General features: G+C 42.8%; 1 protein-coding gene across 1 annotated transcript; it reads left to right on the forward strand.

The window, feature by feature from the left end:
* Positions 1 to 833: 833 nt before the first annotated feature.
* Positions 834 to 6,934, forward strand: LOC306920550 (scavenger receptor cysteine-rich type 1 protein M130-like; the record flags this gene model as incomplete). The annotated part of the gene is made up of 11 exons (XM_079497363.1): positions 834 to 840; positions 990 to 1,124; positions 1,828 to 2,133; positions 2,393 to 2,707; positions 3,135 to 3,440; positions 4,063 to 4,124; positions 4,293 to 4,362; positions 4,645 to 4,950; positions 5,050 to 5,243; positions 6,113 to 6,247; positions 6,923 to 6,934. The coding sequence occupies 11 exons, from the start codon at positions 834 to 836 to the stop codon at positions 6,932 to 6,934; spliced, it is 1,848 nt and encodes a 615-aa protein (XP_079353489.1).
* Positions 6,935 to 15,953: the final 9,019 nt, after the last annotated feature.

Below are 15,953 nucleotides of genomic sequence, written 5' to 3' on the forward strand. Positions count from 1 at the left end.
ACGTTGGTGGCCATTTTATCACCGGAAAGATTAGCCTCCAGGATGGAACCTAGGTAGGTAATTTCATCTTTACGTGTGATAACATTGTCACCCACTCTAACCAAGAAGCCATTTGCCTTGCTGAGATTACTATTAGAGCCAAAGAGAATGGATTCAGTTTTTCCCAGGTGTAAAGATAGTTTGTTATCAGCGAGCCAGGTGCAGATTCTACCAAGTTCAGAGCTGAGGGCCTTTTCAACCTGCAGTTTGTTCCTGTCCGAGACTAGCAGTGCCGAGTCATCTGCGAACAGGAACAAGTTGCAGTCACAAGCTGAAGTCATGTCGTTAACATATATTAGGAACAGTAATGGTCCTAGTATGCTCCCTTGTGGAACGCCACAGCTCACTGGGAGGGGGGGGGGACAGTGTTCCATTCACCTCCACCATCTGTTCTCTCCCCTCCTAATGACTATACTGAACACACCTGTTTATTTTACTGCTGCCCTGCTAATGACTATACTGAACACACCTGTTTATTTTACTGCTGCTAATGCCCTCACAGTACATACCTGTACTGACAGACTGACTGACTGACTGACAGACAGACAGACAGACACGTTATATCCATCCATCTTCAATAACACTTCCAACAGAGATTTCCAGACTTCATTTCCAGTGTATCGTTAGAGTGAAACTAATTTATTCATTATTTTTCCCATCAGCTCTCCAACTAAAACCAACTCACAACTCAACAGGTGAACAAAATTGAAACTGATTTTTATATTGTATTGTCCAAGGTATTGTAATGAATGTAATCCGTTTTTACTGCTTATTACTCTGTGCAGAGTCCGAAGATGTCAGGTTGGTGGGAGGAACCAGTAGCTGTACTGGTATACTGGAGATGAAACACCAGGGAGAGTGGAGACCGGTGTTGGCATGGTTTGACTGGAACAGGATGTCATCATCTGTAGTGTGTAGACAGTTGGATTGTGGATCTGCTCTTTCAACAGAATTTGCTTCTAGTTCTACACGTCAACTAGGATGGGTGATTCCATCTTCCTGTGTTGGCTCTGAGTCTTCACTGATGGAGTGTGGACCAGTAAAGTCGTATAATTCCACTCTTACACTGAAGCTCAACTGTTCAGGTAAAAGCAGTAAACAGTATATGCATCAACAATGTAAAAGTTGTGTTATCATCAACATGCTATTTAAAATATGCCTTTCCTCTTCATGTGAAGTCCACAATTAAATAATACAGAGCAATTTACATGTGTGATCGGAATACACTAAGTAAGCATGAATTGTAGTCAAGTTAAAGAATCACACAAGTAGAAACAAGTGTAGAGGGAACCCTGTAGTGCCTAAAAGATACTAGGATACATTTCACTGCTTGTACTTGTATACGTTAGTTCCAGCGGAACCTTCAAAATAAGGGTTTCACTGAAAAACGCTGGCAGTTAGGGAAGAATGAATGAATACCTGACAAGGGATGTGTTAAAGCAGGCGGAGCGAGACTGTTTCGCTTCCGGTTCACTGCCTTTACTTCGGTTACCTAGCAACAGAGACCTATAAGTGGCCGTCGGCCGTACAGCACAGAGACGAAGTTGAATGCAATATAAAACTAAACAGTTAAAAAAACTTGTCTAGTGATGTAAACACAAAAATAAAACCACTCATGATGTCATTTCAGGATGCGAAGCGCCCCATCACTTCACACAAGTGTGATTTAAAAAGGTCACACCCGTGTGAAGTAAGGGGCGCTCTTATAATCTTACAACATCAATTACAACATAATGTTTGTTTAACATAACCACCCCCCCCCCCCCCCCTCTCTCTCTCTCTCTCCAGAGTCTGTGAGGTTGGTGGATGGTCCTAGTGTGTGTTCAGGCAGAGTGGAGGTGAAGTCTAATGAGTCGTGGGCCTCAGTGTGTGAAGGTGACTTTGACCAGCAGGATGCAGAGGTGGTCTGTAGGGAGCTTGGTTGCGGAGCTGCTTCGGCCCTCAAGGGGGCGCTCTATGGAGAAGTGAACACTCCAATATGGACCAAAGAGTTCCAGTGTGAAGGCACTGAGTCTGCTCTCCTGGACTGTAGAGCCTCAAACTCAACCAGAAACACCTGTTTGCCTGACAAGACCGTTGGACTCACCTGCTCAGGTAAAGACAAGCTACACCCTGCAATCATTTTTGAGGGGTGCTAGCTATAGGATAGTAGTATAGGCTAGTATAGTTCTGTGTCTGTGTGTGCCACATAATTGAGGCTAAAAGTGAGGACAGAAAAGTGAGGACGCCAATTGTGCTTGGCCGGAATGTGATGATGTATGATAAGAGCCCCCCTCACTTCACACAAGTGTGATCTTTCATGTTTATTATAAAGTGATACTGTTTAAATGTTTACTCACCTGTCTCTTTACAGTGGTTGATGATGTAAGGTTGGTGGGAGGAACCAGTACCTGTTCTGGTATACTGGAAATAAAACACCAGGGAGAGTGGAGATCAGTGGACGGTGGGTTTCACTGGAACCTGCAGTCCTCATCTGTAGTGTGCAGACAATTGGACTGCGGCTCTGCCGTTTCAACAGAAAGGACTTCTGGTTTCACACAACAACCTGTATGGAGGATTACACCTTACTGTGTTGGGTCTGAGTCTTCACTGAGCGTCTGTGTCATAATGGAGAATCATGTCACACGGAAAGGTTTGATTACAGGCAAACCCACTGTGAACTGTTCAGGTAACACAATGACAGCAGTCCTTACAGTCTCTCATTTCATCTCTGTGCGTGTATGTATGTGCACTTGCGTGCGTGTGTGCGTAAGTGTCTTCGTGCTTGTGTGTGCATGTGTGTTTATGCGTGTGTGCATGCTTATGAGTGCAGTGACTAGAAAAGGCCTTTAGTCTCATGAGCTACTGGGGAAGATCTTGTGATGATGATGATGATGATGATTAGTTATTTGTGTTTTGATTTATTGATTATATATTTCCATATGAATTATTTTAGAATGAAAGAACACTGTTTGTTTAGGGTTTCAGTAAAACAACGTTGACTTTCCTCTGATGTGATTAGATTCAATTTGCATCCATAATGCATTCATACATTCTCTTGTAGATCACTAACATCATTGTATAATCTCTCTCTCTCTCTCTCTCTCTCTCTCCAGAGTCTGTGAGGTTGGTGGATGGTCCTAGGGTGTGTTCAGGCAGAGTGGAGGTGAAGTCTAATGAGTCGTGGGCCTCAGTGTGTGAAGGTGACTTTGACCAGCAGGATGCAGAGGTGGTCTGTAGGGAGCTTGGTTGCGGAGCTTCTTCGGCCCTCAAGGGGGCGCTCTATGGAGAAGTCAAGGCTCCAATGTGGGCCAAAGAGTTCCAGTGTGAAGGCACTGAGTCAGCTCTCCGGAACTGTGGAGCCTCAAACTCATCCAGAAACACCTGCTCATCGGACAAGTCTGTTGAACTAACCTGCTCAGGTAAAAGACACCTTTTAATTTGGATAATCATTTTATAATGAGAGTAATAACATGTTTTTTTCCCCTTGCATGTTAATCCCACCCCCCCACTTGATAGTGGGTGCAGCAGATTAACTCAACAACGGCACCGCTCACTTCACACTGGGGTGTGATTTTATTTTTGATGCCCAGCTTTGTGGATCTGTGTGAACACAAACATTGGCTGATGATTGGCTGATCACCCCATAGTGATGATTTGATTGGCTGAGCAAAGTACATATTGAAGATACAAGTGAGGGCAGAAAAGTGAAGACGCCAAAAGTGATTGGCCAGAATTACATTTGTGATGATTTGATTGGCTAAGCACAGAATGTGATGTGTGATGGTGCATGATGATAAGAGCACCCTTTCGTGTGAAGTGAGGACGCCACAAGTGATTAGCCTTGAGGATTAGCCTTGAGGACTTGAGATAAAAAGGACTTGAGGACAGAAAAGTTAAGATAGAAATTGTGAATGGCCAGAATGAGATGATGTATGAAGATAAGAGTGCCCCTCACTTCACATGGTTGTGATTTATTTATTTATTTTATTTTAGTATTTGTTTGTTTGTTTATTTATTGCGTTTACTCTCTTGTCTCTACAGAGTCTGATGATGTCAGGTTGGTGAGAGGAACCAGTAACTGTGCTGGTATACTGGAGATGAAACACCAGAGAGAGTGGAGACCAGTGGACGGTTGGTCTGACTGGAACCTGCAGTCCTCATCTGTAGTGTGTCGACACCTTGGCTGTGGCTCTGCCGTTTCAACAGAGAGGAGTTCTGGTGTTACACATCAACCTGCATGGAGGATAACGCCTCACTGTGTTGGGTCTGAGTCTTCTCTGAGTGACTGTGGAAATAAGATGTCTTCCACCTCCTTGTACGTACTGGAGGTGAACTGTTCAGGTAACAAACTACTACTTCAACGACAGTAATGTCTGACAAAGCCACGGGAAACACTGGCCCTGATCAATTATTAAACCATTCGGAGCCATTATTTGCTGTTTGTGAAAATAACATGTGTGGAATGTTCTGATGGGGCATTATGCCTTACTATACTATTATGCTACAGTATGTAACATTCATCTTGCACATAATGTCTCTGGGCTTGTTATTGCTTTCATTTTTCTTGTTTTATTATGCCTTTATCGTCAGTGACTTGAAATGTCTCTCTCTCTCTGTCTCCAGAGTCTGTGAGGTTGGTGAATGGTCCTAGTTTGTGTTCAGGCAGAGTGGAGGTGAAGTCTAATGAGTCTTGGGTCTCAGTGTGTGATGGTGACTTTGACCAGCAGGATGCAGAGGTGGTCTGTAGGCAGCTAGGATGTGGGCCTCCTTCAGTCCTCCAGGGGGCGCTCTATGGAGAAGCCAATGTTTCAATGTGGACCAAAGAGTTCCAGTGTAAAGGCAACGAGTCTGTTCTCCTGGACTGTGGAACTTCAGACTCAACTAGAAACACAAGCTCACCTTACAAGTCTGTTGGACTCACCTGCTCAGGTAAAAGACAGGCTAAACATTTGGTTTGGAACTTTGGATTATTATTTCATGAATAAATAAATATGAATCTTTACTGTTTACTCTCTGGTCTCTGTACAGAGTCTGACAATGTCAGGTTGGTGAGGGGAACCAGTAAGTGTATTGGAATACTGGAGATGAAACACCAGGGAGAGTGGAGACCAGTGGATGGTCGGTCTGACTGGAACCTGAAGTCATCATCTGTAGTGTGTCGACAGCTGGAGTGTGGCTCTGCTGTATCAAGAGAAAGGACTTCTGCTCCTACACATGAACCTGTATGGTGGATTTCAGCTTCCTGTGTTGGGTCTGAGTCTTCACTGAGGGAGTGTGGAACAAAGAAGTCTGGCAATTCCACTGCCAGACTGGAGATTATCTGTTCAGGTAAAACAATGACTTCAACAATGACACATTTACATTGTCTCATCTATCTGTCAGTACAATATCTTATAATTAAACTGGTCATACAGTCAAATCTACTGTAATACCAATTTCAGCCAATCGCCTCTGTCTTGTTCCAGATCTGCTGTTTAAGCCTATCATCACCTTTGTAAGCTCCATTTCTGAAAGCCAGCAGCAGGAGCTGCATGTGATCAGCTGCTCCACCAACACAACATCACTGGATACAACACAAGACACAACACCACTGGATACAACACAACACACACCACTGGATACAACACAACACACATCACTGGATACGACACACCACACACTACTGGATACGACACAACACACACCACTGGATACAACACAACACACATCTCTGGATACGACACAACACACATCTCTGGATACGACACAACACACATCACTGGATACAACACAACACACATCACTGGATACAACACAACACACACCACTGGCTACGACACAACACACATCTCTGGATACGACACAACACACATCACTGGATACGACACAACACACATCTCTGGATACGACACAACACACATCACTGGATACGACACAACACACATCACTGGATACAACACAAGACACAACACCACTGGATACAACACAACACACAACACCACTGGATACAACACAACACACATCACTGGATACGACACAACACACATCACTGGATACAGCACAACACACAACATCAGTGCGAACCTTAGTACACTCCATTTCTGAAAGCCAGCAGCAGGTGATTGAGGGTTTCAGCTTCAGTATCAGATGCTCCATCCTGCCACAGTACCCAGGAGGCTTCTTCTACCTCACCTTCACTGGATCCAACACCACGCGCAACTACACCCAGTCAGCTGTCAATCACTCTGTATCCAACACAACACACAACATCACTGCATCCAACACAACATCACTGGATACAACACAACACACAACGCCACTGGATACAACACGACACACAACACCACTAGATACAACACAACAGACAACACCACTGTATTCAACACAACAGACATCTCTGGATACAACACAACACACAACGCCACTAGATACAACACAACAGACAACACCACTGTATTCCACACAACAGACATCTCTGGATACAACACAACACACAACGCCACTAGATACAACACAACACACAACACCACTAGACATAACACAACACACAGCATCACTGGACACAACACAACAAACAACATCTCTGGATGCAACACAACACACAGCGTCACTGAATGCAACACACAACATCTCTGGATGCAGCGGAACTCAGAACCATACCCAGACAGCTGTCAATCACTCTGCCACATTCCTGTTTCCTGCAGCAAACCACACCCACCAGGGAAGTTACATCTGTGTTTATCACATCCACGTTTTCTCTCACAACTTCTCCTCTAAGAGCGAGGTCCTCTCTATCACTGTCACAGGTAACACGAAATGTGGTCTTTTCAAGTCACAATTTGAAACTCAAGCAAGCAATCTTTACGCTGTTCTTTTGCATGATGTTTGATGTTCTAACATATTTAACATATTTCCCTCACAGCTTCTCATCTGACATCTAACGTTCTCACATGTACAGTCATGGTGCTGCTGCTCTCGATCCTGATAATTGCTGTCCTCTATCGTCTCTGGAAGGTAATTATACTTCTTTATTCAACATAACACTGCAATGTAAATGTCAGACGTTTTTAATTTAAGAGAGACGGTTTATTAAAGCACTGCTGTGTTTCTCCAGGTCATCAGAAGGCGGCGTGCGGGAGCGCAGGACATTGGCGTGGTTTATTATAATGTAAGACGGGAGAGCGTAGAGATAGTTTATTATAACGAATTTGCTCGTTCCGACGTTGAAGCCGGACTGAGTGAAGAGGCAGAATACCACCAGTATGATGATGTGGGTGTACGAGGAGGTGCTGAAGCTGCACCCAGTGAGGAGACAGAATACCACCAGTATGATGATGTGGGTGTACGAGGAGGTGCCGAAGCTGCACCCAGTGAGGAGACAGAATACCACCAGTATGATGATGTGGGTGTACGAGGAGGTGCCGAAGCTGCACCCAGTGAGGAGACAGAATACCACCAGTATGATGATGTGGGTGTACGAGGAGGTGCTGAAGCTGCACCCAGTGAGGAGACAGAATACCACCAGTATGATGATGTGGGTGTAGGAGGAGGTGCCGAAGCTGCACCCTGTGAGGAGACAGAATACCACCAGTATGATGATGTGGGTGTACGAGGAGGTGCCGAAGCTGCACCCAGTGAGGAGACGGAATACCACCAGTATGATGATGTGGGTGTACGAGGAGGTGCTGATGGGGCAGTAAGAGGCAGGAGACCTCCTGTGTACGAGGTGGATCTCTAAAGGGTTTCGAGAGAGCACCACAGTAAAGGTCACAGATACAGGGCACAGAATAAAGTATATACATAATACAATCTGAATCATCCCGCCTGGTGCAGAACAGGAGACACTATCATTAATATTAAAGTATACCTAGACGTATAATCCCTTCCAGTGACATCATTGTTTGATTTTTTTGATTATAAATATATATTTATAAATATGTATTTTTTTGATTTGATTTTTGTCATTGTGAGAACGATGGCTTCCATTATATCATGGTAACTTTTAGGGAATAGAAAGCCTGCAGTTTCTATTAGCTTGGATTCCCCATCAATTATGTCACTGGTGGACGGGTTTCTGAACTGCCCACAGCCCTCCTATGAGACACATACTGGTTTTTGAACTGCCACAGACTGGTTTCTGAACTGCTCACAGCCCTCCCATGAGACAGACTGGTTTCTGAACTGCCCACAGCCCTCCTATGAGACACAGACTGGTTTCTGAACTGCCCACAGCCCTCCTATGAGACACAGACTGGTTTCTGAACTGCCCACAGCCCTCCTATGAGACACAGACCAAGTAGGGAAAATAATTGACCCCCTCCCTCAAAATAATTATGCAGCTCACCTGCATCTTTTAAAACAGGCCTAAAAATCCACCTTTCAGCAGGCCGGAGGGAGAGGAAAGGATCACTTCTCCCTTAAACACTCCACTCTGTACATATATGTTTTATTATTGTTTCTGATTATATTGAATTTTGTTGTTATTTTTCATGTCTATGAATTGATAGGGCCTGAAATCTAAACAAAACCGCAAAGGACTTTTGTTTTGATGCTATCCCTTTGAGACTGGGCCCTAGTCTTGCGCCACCTATTTACTATTTTGAAAATAATTTTAAAATAGTTCAACTAGCCAATCTACATCTACATGTTGTGAGCTTGTAGATCAGCTATTTGAACTATTTTAAAAGGTTTTTTAAAATAGTAAAAAATGGCAAATAAGTTGGACCCCCGGCGGACCCCCGGCCCTATGGAGGTACAAGATATAGCCCCACCATGAGTCTTTACGTAAAAGTACGTGAACATCTCAAATGCAGTCCCTGTCCCACCCACCAATCGGCAGCCATGTTTTCTAAAGCACAGCAATGGACCTGAATGCCTCTTAATGAACTGTAAAGTTCACTGTTGACTTGCAGCAGTGTTGATTGCTGTACTCAGTGTACTGTAACTGTATGATTTACATGTTATCAATGAAAGAAAAACCTGCAAGAAAAGTTGCAGGTTTAAAACACAATAAGGCGGGTAACAGGAAAAACCCTTCTCTTGACCCAAGTTGACCATGTTATTATTTGTTATAATGTTTTATGTTGCTCACTGCTTTTTCAACAGTCTGTTCTAGGTGTGCAAATGTTTTTATGCAACTAAAGCTTCATGTTAAAATTTAAAATGTGTTTTTCTTTTTTTTACATGTTTGATATGTAGGTGTGCGAATGTTTTGAACTATTATGTTAAAATTAAAATTCAATAAAGTTGAAACTCCTTGAATAAAATTAAGTGTTCCATCTCGTAACTGTGTTGTGTGTGAAGTACAGGAAGTTGTCACCGGTTACCATGAACACAAACCAAGGATTCGTCCGAAATCAGTGGCTGCGTCCGAATTCATAGTCCCTAGACTCCCTACTACCTACTCCCTACTCCCCATTGATGATATCGGACAGTAGGCTACTCGTGAACTCAATACTGCCACCATCTGACACAGTCAGGTTATTCCCTCCCCAATGATTGTGGATTGCAAATTATTCTAAACACATAATGATGGAGCTTTTATGCATTTGTCGCAATTCTATAAAATAATGTTATTTTAAAAAAAAAATATTCATGGATGAATGAAGGAATGAATGAATGAATAGGTTAATGACAATATGTTTGCAGGCATTTAGACCTATGTTCGTGTTATGTGTCTCTTTAAATAACATAGGCTATAGGCCTAATGATTATCAATAAATGAATGCAACATAACTGATTCCTCTCCTCTCCCACCGCATTGCTGGATTGGAAAACTAGTTCCGAAATCAACCAGCAGGTGGAGCAGTTGAGTATGTTTTTATAGTAGGCCTAGTGCATGAACCCTGCATGGCATACAGCGCGGCAGAGTCCAGGTTGGGAAGGGGTTAACTTTTTACACTATACGTTCCGTTGACTTGAAACTAAACGCTAGCCTGACACTCTGTAACAGGCAGAAAGTGAAAAATAAATATTTTCCTAAGTTATGTTTATCTGTTTTTATTTATATCTGCGTAACTCTACTCTACTCTACTCAAAATATATTTAAAGATGGGGTGCAGTGATTTTCTTTCCACCCTAAAACATGATCATCAGGTAGGCTATTATTATTATTATATCAGGAGGAAGAATGGTTTTCTCAAGAAAAGTGTACAGTATTTGTTAATGTCTTTTTTATGTCTCCACCAGGGCAGGTCAGGTTGTGGCCTCCTGGTGGCGCTATAATAGGCCAATGTGAAAAGGGTGACATTTCATAATTAGATGATAATTTTAGGCATTTTGTTCCAAAAATGTGTTTAGCAAATATCCACCTGTTGGTGGCGCTATAACAGGCCAATGTGAAAAGGGTGGGATATATTCCTCAGCCTAGTAGGAAAGTCTCACATAAGTGACTTTTCACGAAAGTTTTCACGTAAATTGCATGCTCCATTCATGATTTGAGGCTTTTTGTTCAAAACGGGCCAATCCTGCAAAATTTGAAAGCCAATGTTAGCCAATTAGGATGGAATCTGAAATATCGGATAGATCCGTCTTGAAAACATGACTATAGAGCTCCGAAGTCTGACGTCACTTTCAGTAGAGGGCGTCAATCTCCAGGTTCATGTATTTGTTTATTTGCATTGAGATCCCCAAACAGCGATTTTAGGTCGCTTCATATAAGAACTGTGTTTGAAAAATAAACCGACCACCTCGGCGTTTCTGTCAGGGGAGTGGCTGTGCGTCGTTAATGATGTCCATTCATATTTGATACAGCCAGTTTCTAGAGAAAATGGAATTAATGTGACCGCAAAAGCCTTGAAACTACATTTGAATGCAATGTCGCTGAGCATATACGTCACGCCCAGCTGTCAACATATTGCGTTCCTGAGATTCCTCGTTGACGTAAGCTCAGCTGGTGGTGACTCGACTCGTACTAACCACGATACATTATATATCAATAAAATAAAAATAAAAATAAACGTAATTAACGTTCAGTTTCTGTTGTGCGACGGGCTGCGGGCAGAAGCATGCAGCCTACCCGGAAATGTAGTCTCTGGGTTGTTTGGCTCGTTTCTAACGCTTATTTTGTTACTCTTTGGGTATATTTGTACATTTCCACCTTCAGTCGATGCTTCATATCCATATGAGTGAAAAGGCCGGGGTGATCGGTTTATTTTTCAAACACAGTTCTTATATGAGGCGATCTAAAATCCCCCTATGGAGAGTACAATGCTTATAAAAACATACATGAACCATGGCGCTCACTGCCCTCTACTGGTAGTAGAAGGCAGTGACGTCAGGACTTCGGTGCTCTATAGAGATAGTGTGTAACGATTTGTGGGATTTCTGGGCAGAATCTGGACCAGTAATATCCAAAAATGTGTTTTACAAAGGTCGGCCTCCTAGTGGCGCTATAACAGGCCGTTCTGGAAAATTTGGGGCAGAGGTTCATCGTTGGCATCCAAGGAGTGTGTGTACAAAATTTGGAATCGACCGGGTTAACGGTGCCGGAGATTAGCTGGTAACGGACGGACGGACACACGCACGCACGCACACACGCATACACACACACACACACACACACACACACACACACACACACACACACACACACACACGGACGGACGGAGTGCAAAACATACTATCTCCCCATGCCTTCGGCCTGGTGGAGGCAATAAATATTTTTGGAAATCTATATTGGAAGAAATCGTTGTTTGACGTCATGGAGTTGAAACGGTGCTGATTGGCCGTAGCCGCGGTATCAGATCTTAAACGGAGAGACTTCCATAGATAAAGAGTCACAAGACCTGAATCACCTGAAACATATGATTCAATGAGCGTGGCTAGAGATTCAGGGGGTGGAGCCAGGCTGTGTTTAAACGCTGTGCTGTGTGAGAATCAAAGGTAGAACCGTCTCACACACACTGACAGCAGAGACAGAGTCTCCTCATTAACATATTCTTTACAACAACCTGCTATCAACAGCATTCTCCTCATTAACATATTCTCTACAACAACCTGCTATCAACAGCATTCTCCTCATTAACATATTCTCTACAACAACCTGCTATCAACAAGATTGTCCTCGTTAGCAGAGCAGACTAAAAGCACACAGACAGGTGAGTACAGTATTGGCAAGGTAGATTTATAATTTAGCATTTTATGTAGACGTAGCATTCTACAATGTATACCCATAGCCTTGATGACTATATTTATATGTATTTGACATTACCTTGTATTGTTATTGCTTACTGTAAATTGATCGCTCTGGATTAAGAGCGTCTGATAAATGCCTAAATTGTAAATTGTAAGGTGTTGACTACACAACACTAAACAAAACAATGTCTGAAATGACACAGTTGTTCTCTTTGTCTGAATGACGCGTTTCAGTGACAGATTCTACCTGTAAGTCAGTGGTATTTTTACTCTGGTTTGTTTAATACTTCCACTGTTTCCACCACATCTCAGAGGGAAATATTGCACTTAAATGTACTTATGTTTACGTCCACTACAGTTATTTAAAATCATTAGTTTATACTGGTTACATTAGATTAAGATTACAAAACATGCATTAAAGGGACACTTTAGAAGCCTTAGAACACTTTCCTGGGGGTCTTTATGTGTGATATGTGGGCTCACTTCCTTCCTGGAAAACAATTCCCATAATACTTCTCCTACTGCTCCTACTTGTGGATAGGGGGAGGGCTGACTTACTGAGACAACATGTAGTCCAGGAAGGAAGTGATCAAGTCTCCCTTTAACCAATTGAGCCATATTTAAAACTTGGGCTGTCGGCTTTAAAAAAATAACTGTTATACATTATAGAGTTACAGTCAGACATTAAGACTAAGAAGAAATCAACCTGGGGACTTGTTTCCATTATTGTCCTATGTGTTCAATTAATCAACATAGAATACAAAAACAAATCACACTCGTGTGAAGCGAGGGGCGCTCTTATCATCATGCATCATCATTCATCCTCATACATCACATTCCGTGCTCAGCCAATCAAATCATCACAAATGTCATTCCGGCTAATCACTTTTTGGCGTCTTCCACTTTTCTGCCCTCACTTTTATCCTCAATATGTACTTTGCTCAGCCAATCAAATCATTGCTGGGGTGATCAGCCAATCAGTGAGGGGCGCTCTTATCATGCTATGATTAGGTGATGTAATGATGATGTTGTAGGAATAGCAAGTAAGACGAATGGCTATTTCTATCTTTGAATCAGAATGTGCGGAACGGCACGTCTGTTTATTTCACACACTTCAATCATACTGACAACACAACACGCACACCCCAACTTCCTTGTTTACCCCGAAATCCCCGCCCACTCTCTTAGGGTGAATTATGTCCCTAGAAAGTCACTACAATGTAAAACAAACGGTGTCAAAACAAACATTAAATTATCTTTATTGTTAATGGGATTTAACGCTTGGGACTTTTCAGCCCCCCGACCCCAAAATAATGCTGCCATTGACACGCGACCCCAACCTGACCCCAGAGGTGATTTTATGCACATAAATGCGCATGTTTGGTGCGCATTTGTCCATCTGCACATGTAATGTATTAAGCCTAGGGCTATGCAGGGGTTTTGTAACAATTATGGTTAAACATATTTGTAATCATTTTTACATTGTATTTCACTCACTTGAATTCTATTCAGGTGTTTAAAATATATTTGATGACCCAAAATAATTCCGCAGCCCCACCGTCAGTGTCCCGCGACCCCATGTGGGCTCCCGACCCCATGTGGGGTCCCGACCCCAACTTTGGGAAGCCCTGCTCGCGGAGCCCTTGCATCAAACTAGTTGTGACGCTGCATTCCTTAGAATCCTGTGGTGCTCTCCATTAATCTCTCATCATGTACGTTTCTGTCTCGACTCTCGAGTGTATTTTCCCATCATTGCACTGGCATTCCTCACATACTGCAACACCTACGCTACGCCTGGTCTAAGACTTCCTCATCAAGACAGAACAACATGTTCACCTTACTGGAAACCACACCTAAGCTACCGTCCGTGACAAACACAAAACAAGTTTAGCTTGATCTCATGAGCGTGACTATACCGCAGGGTTCCCCAATTAATTTTCCTCGAGGGCCATATTTTGACTAGGGTACCAGGCTGGGGGCCGAGTCCGCACGCGTGAGGTCGAGGTCTTGCCCTGAAAATTCATTTTCAGGGCAGGACCCCATTTGAAAAGGATGCCCAGTTTGACATGCATAGGCTACTGACCCCCATTTAATGCCATTTAATCTGGGACCCCCCGCAAAAAAAAAGGAAAATAAAAAGTTTTTTCTTTTTGAAATTCTTCCGCGGGCCGCAAGGGGGCGCTCCGCGGGCCGCAAATGGCCCGCGGGCCGCCTATTGGGGAACCCTGCTATACCGTGACGCTGAAAATGCCATTGCTTTGGGGCCCAGAGGCTTTTGGCCAACCCTGGCCATCTGTAAAATGAAATTATAAATGCATACAGAGATGCAATGACAGTTGAGTTGACCAGAGTTTGAAGGAGCCCGGTGGTGGCTGCTGCTAGCACACATGAACCCCTTTCCCTCAGTGTTTGTGTGAATGAGTGAGGAGTGACCAGAGATGGGCAGTATTTGAAATACATGTATTTGAAATACTTTTGTATTTTGTAATTTGTATTTTGCTGGGATGGAAGAAATTATTTGTATCTAAATACTTTCAGATCTAGTATTTTCTGTATTTCAAATACATAAAATACTTTTTTTTGTTTTAATGTAATTTTATTCTCAAATGTTAAACATTTACACTGAAGTAAATTCCTGTTTTTAGAACTGCATCGATCTGTATACAACTTATGTATGCGCACTCCCTAGAGGCCATGGAAAAACATTTTTCCTGCATCCCTCCACATCTGCCAGTTATAGCGCCACCATGAGGCAGATTTCTGCAAAACACATTGTTTATGTTAGTCTTCATCCAAATCTCACGCAAATCGGTACACATGATCTCTGTAGTCATGTGATCAAGACGAGCCTGTTGGATTTCTCAGATTCTACACTGATTGGCTAAGATTGCCTTCCAAAGCTTTCATGAGTGGCCCGTTTTGTACAAAATGTCCTGCTCATCCAGAATTCTATCCTCAGAGATGCTATAAGTGATCTGGCTCTCAACAAAATGAAGAAAATTGTTGCAAAAAACAAACAAACAAAACAAAAACATGTTTATATTACTCCTAAACATTTTGCCAAATATCACACTCCTATCCTCCTGGTGGAGACCTGTGCCCAGAAGGGCACTTTCTCTAGTTGTGCTCTGAAATGACGTCACAAGCTAAAACAGCTCTGGTACACACCATGACATGCATGGAAGCCAAAACAACCCTCCAAAAAGCCAAAAGTCAGTTTTTATGGGGCCAAAAACTTGTTTGCCTGTAGATGAAAGGCGTAGAAAAACCTGTGTACACCAGGTGGACTGATTCAAAGCTAATGTGAGTTATTCTAGATCAGGGGTTCCCAACGTTTTTGGCCGGGGACCCCCGGAAATGCTTTGGCAATGTCTCGGGACCCCCACCCCGCCCCCTTCCGACCCCCAATATAAATTGACTGCTACAATAACCTTAATAATAGAGACAATACACCATAAATAAATACTGAAACCAGATATAATCATTAGGAAGGTGTATGCATGTACTATGTGTACCATGTAAACTCTTAATTTTCGATTTTCCATCCATTAAGTTGGGAAAAAAATAAAATAAAGATTTTTTTTTTTTTTTTTTTAATAATTTGGGGACCCCCCAAAATAATTTGGCGACCCCCCGTGGGGTCGCGACCCACGGGTTGAGAACCCCTGTTCTAGATGAAGGTTAGGTGAACTGTGAACAGAACAGGCAAACCAAGACTGAAGTTATGAAATGATCTTGCGAAATCCAAAATAATACTACACAGGTCAATACAAAATCTGACTGCTACGAGTATAAAACCAGAAAAAGCTTAAGACTTG

Source organism: Electrona antarctica (genome assembly GCF_951216825.1).
Source record: "Electrona antarctica genome assembly, chromosome: 3".
Classification (NCBI taxonomy): Eukaryota; Metazoa; Chordata; class Actinopteri; order Myctophiformes; family Myctophidae; genus Electrona; species Electrona antarctica.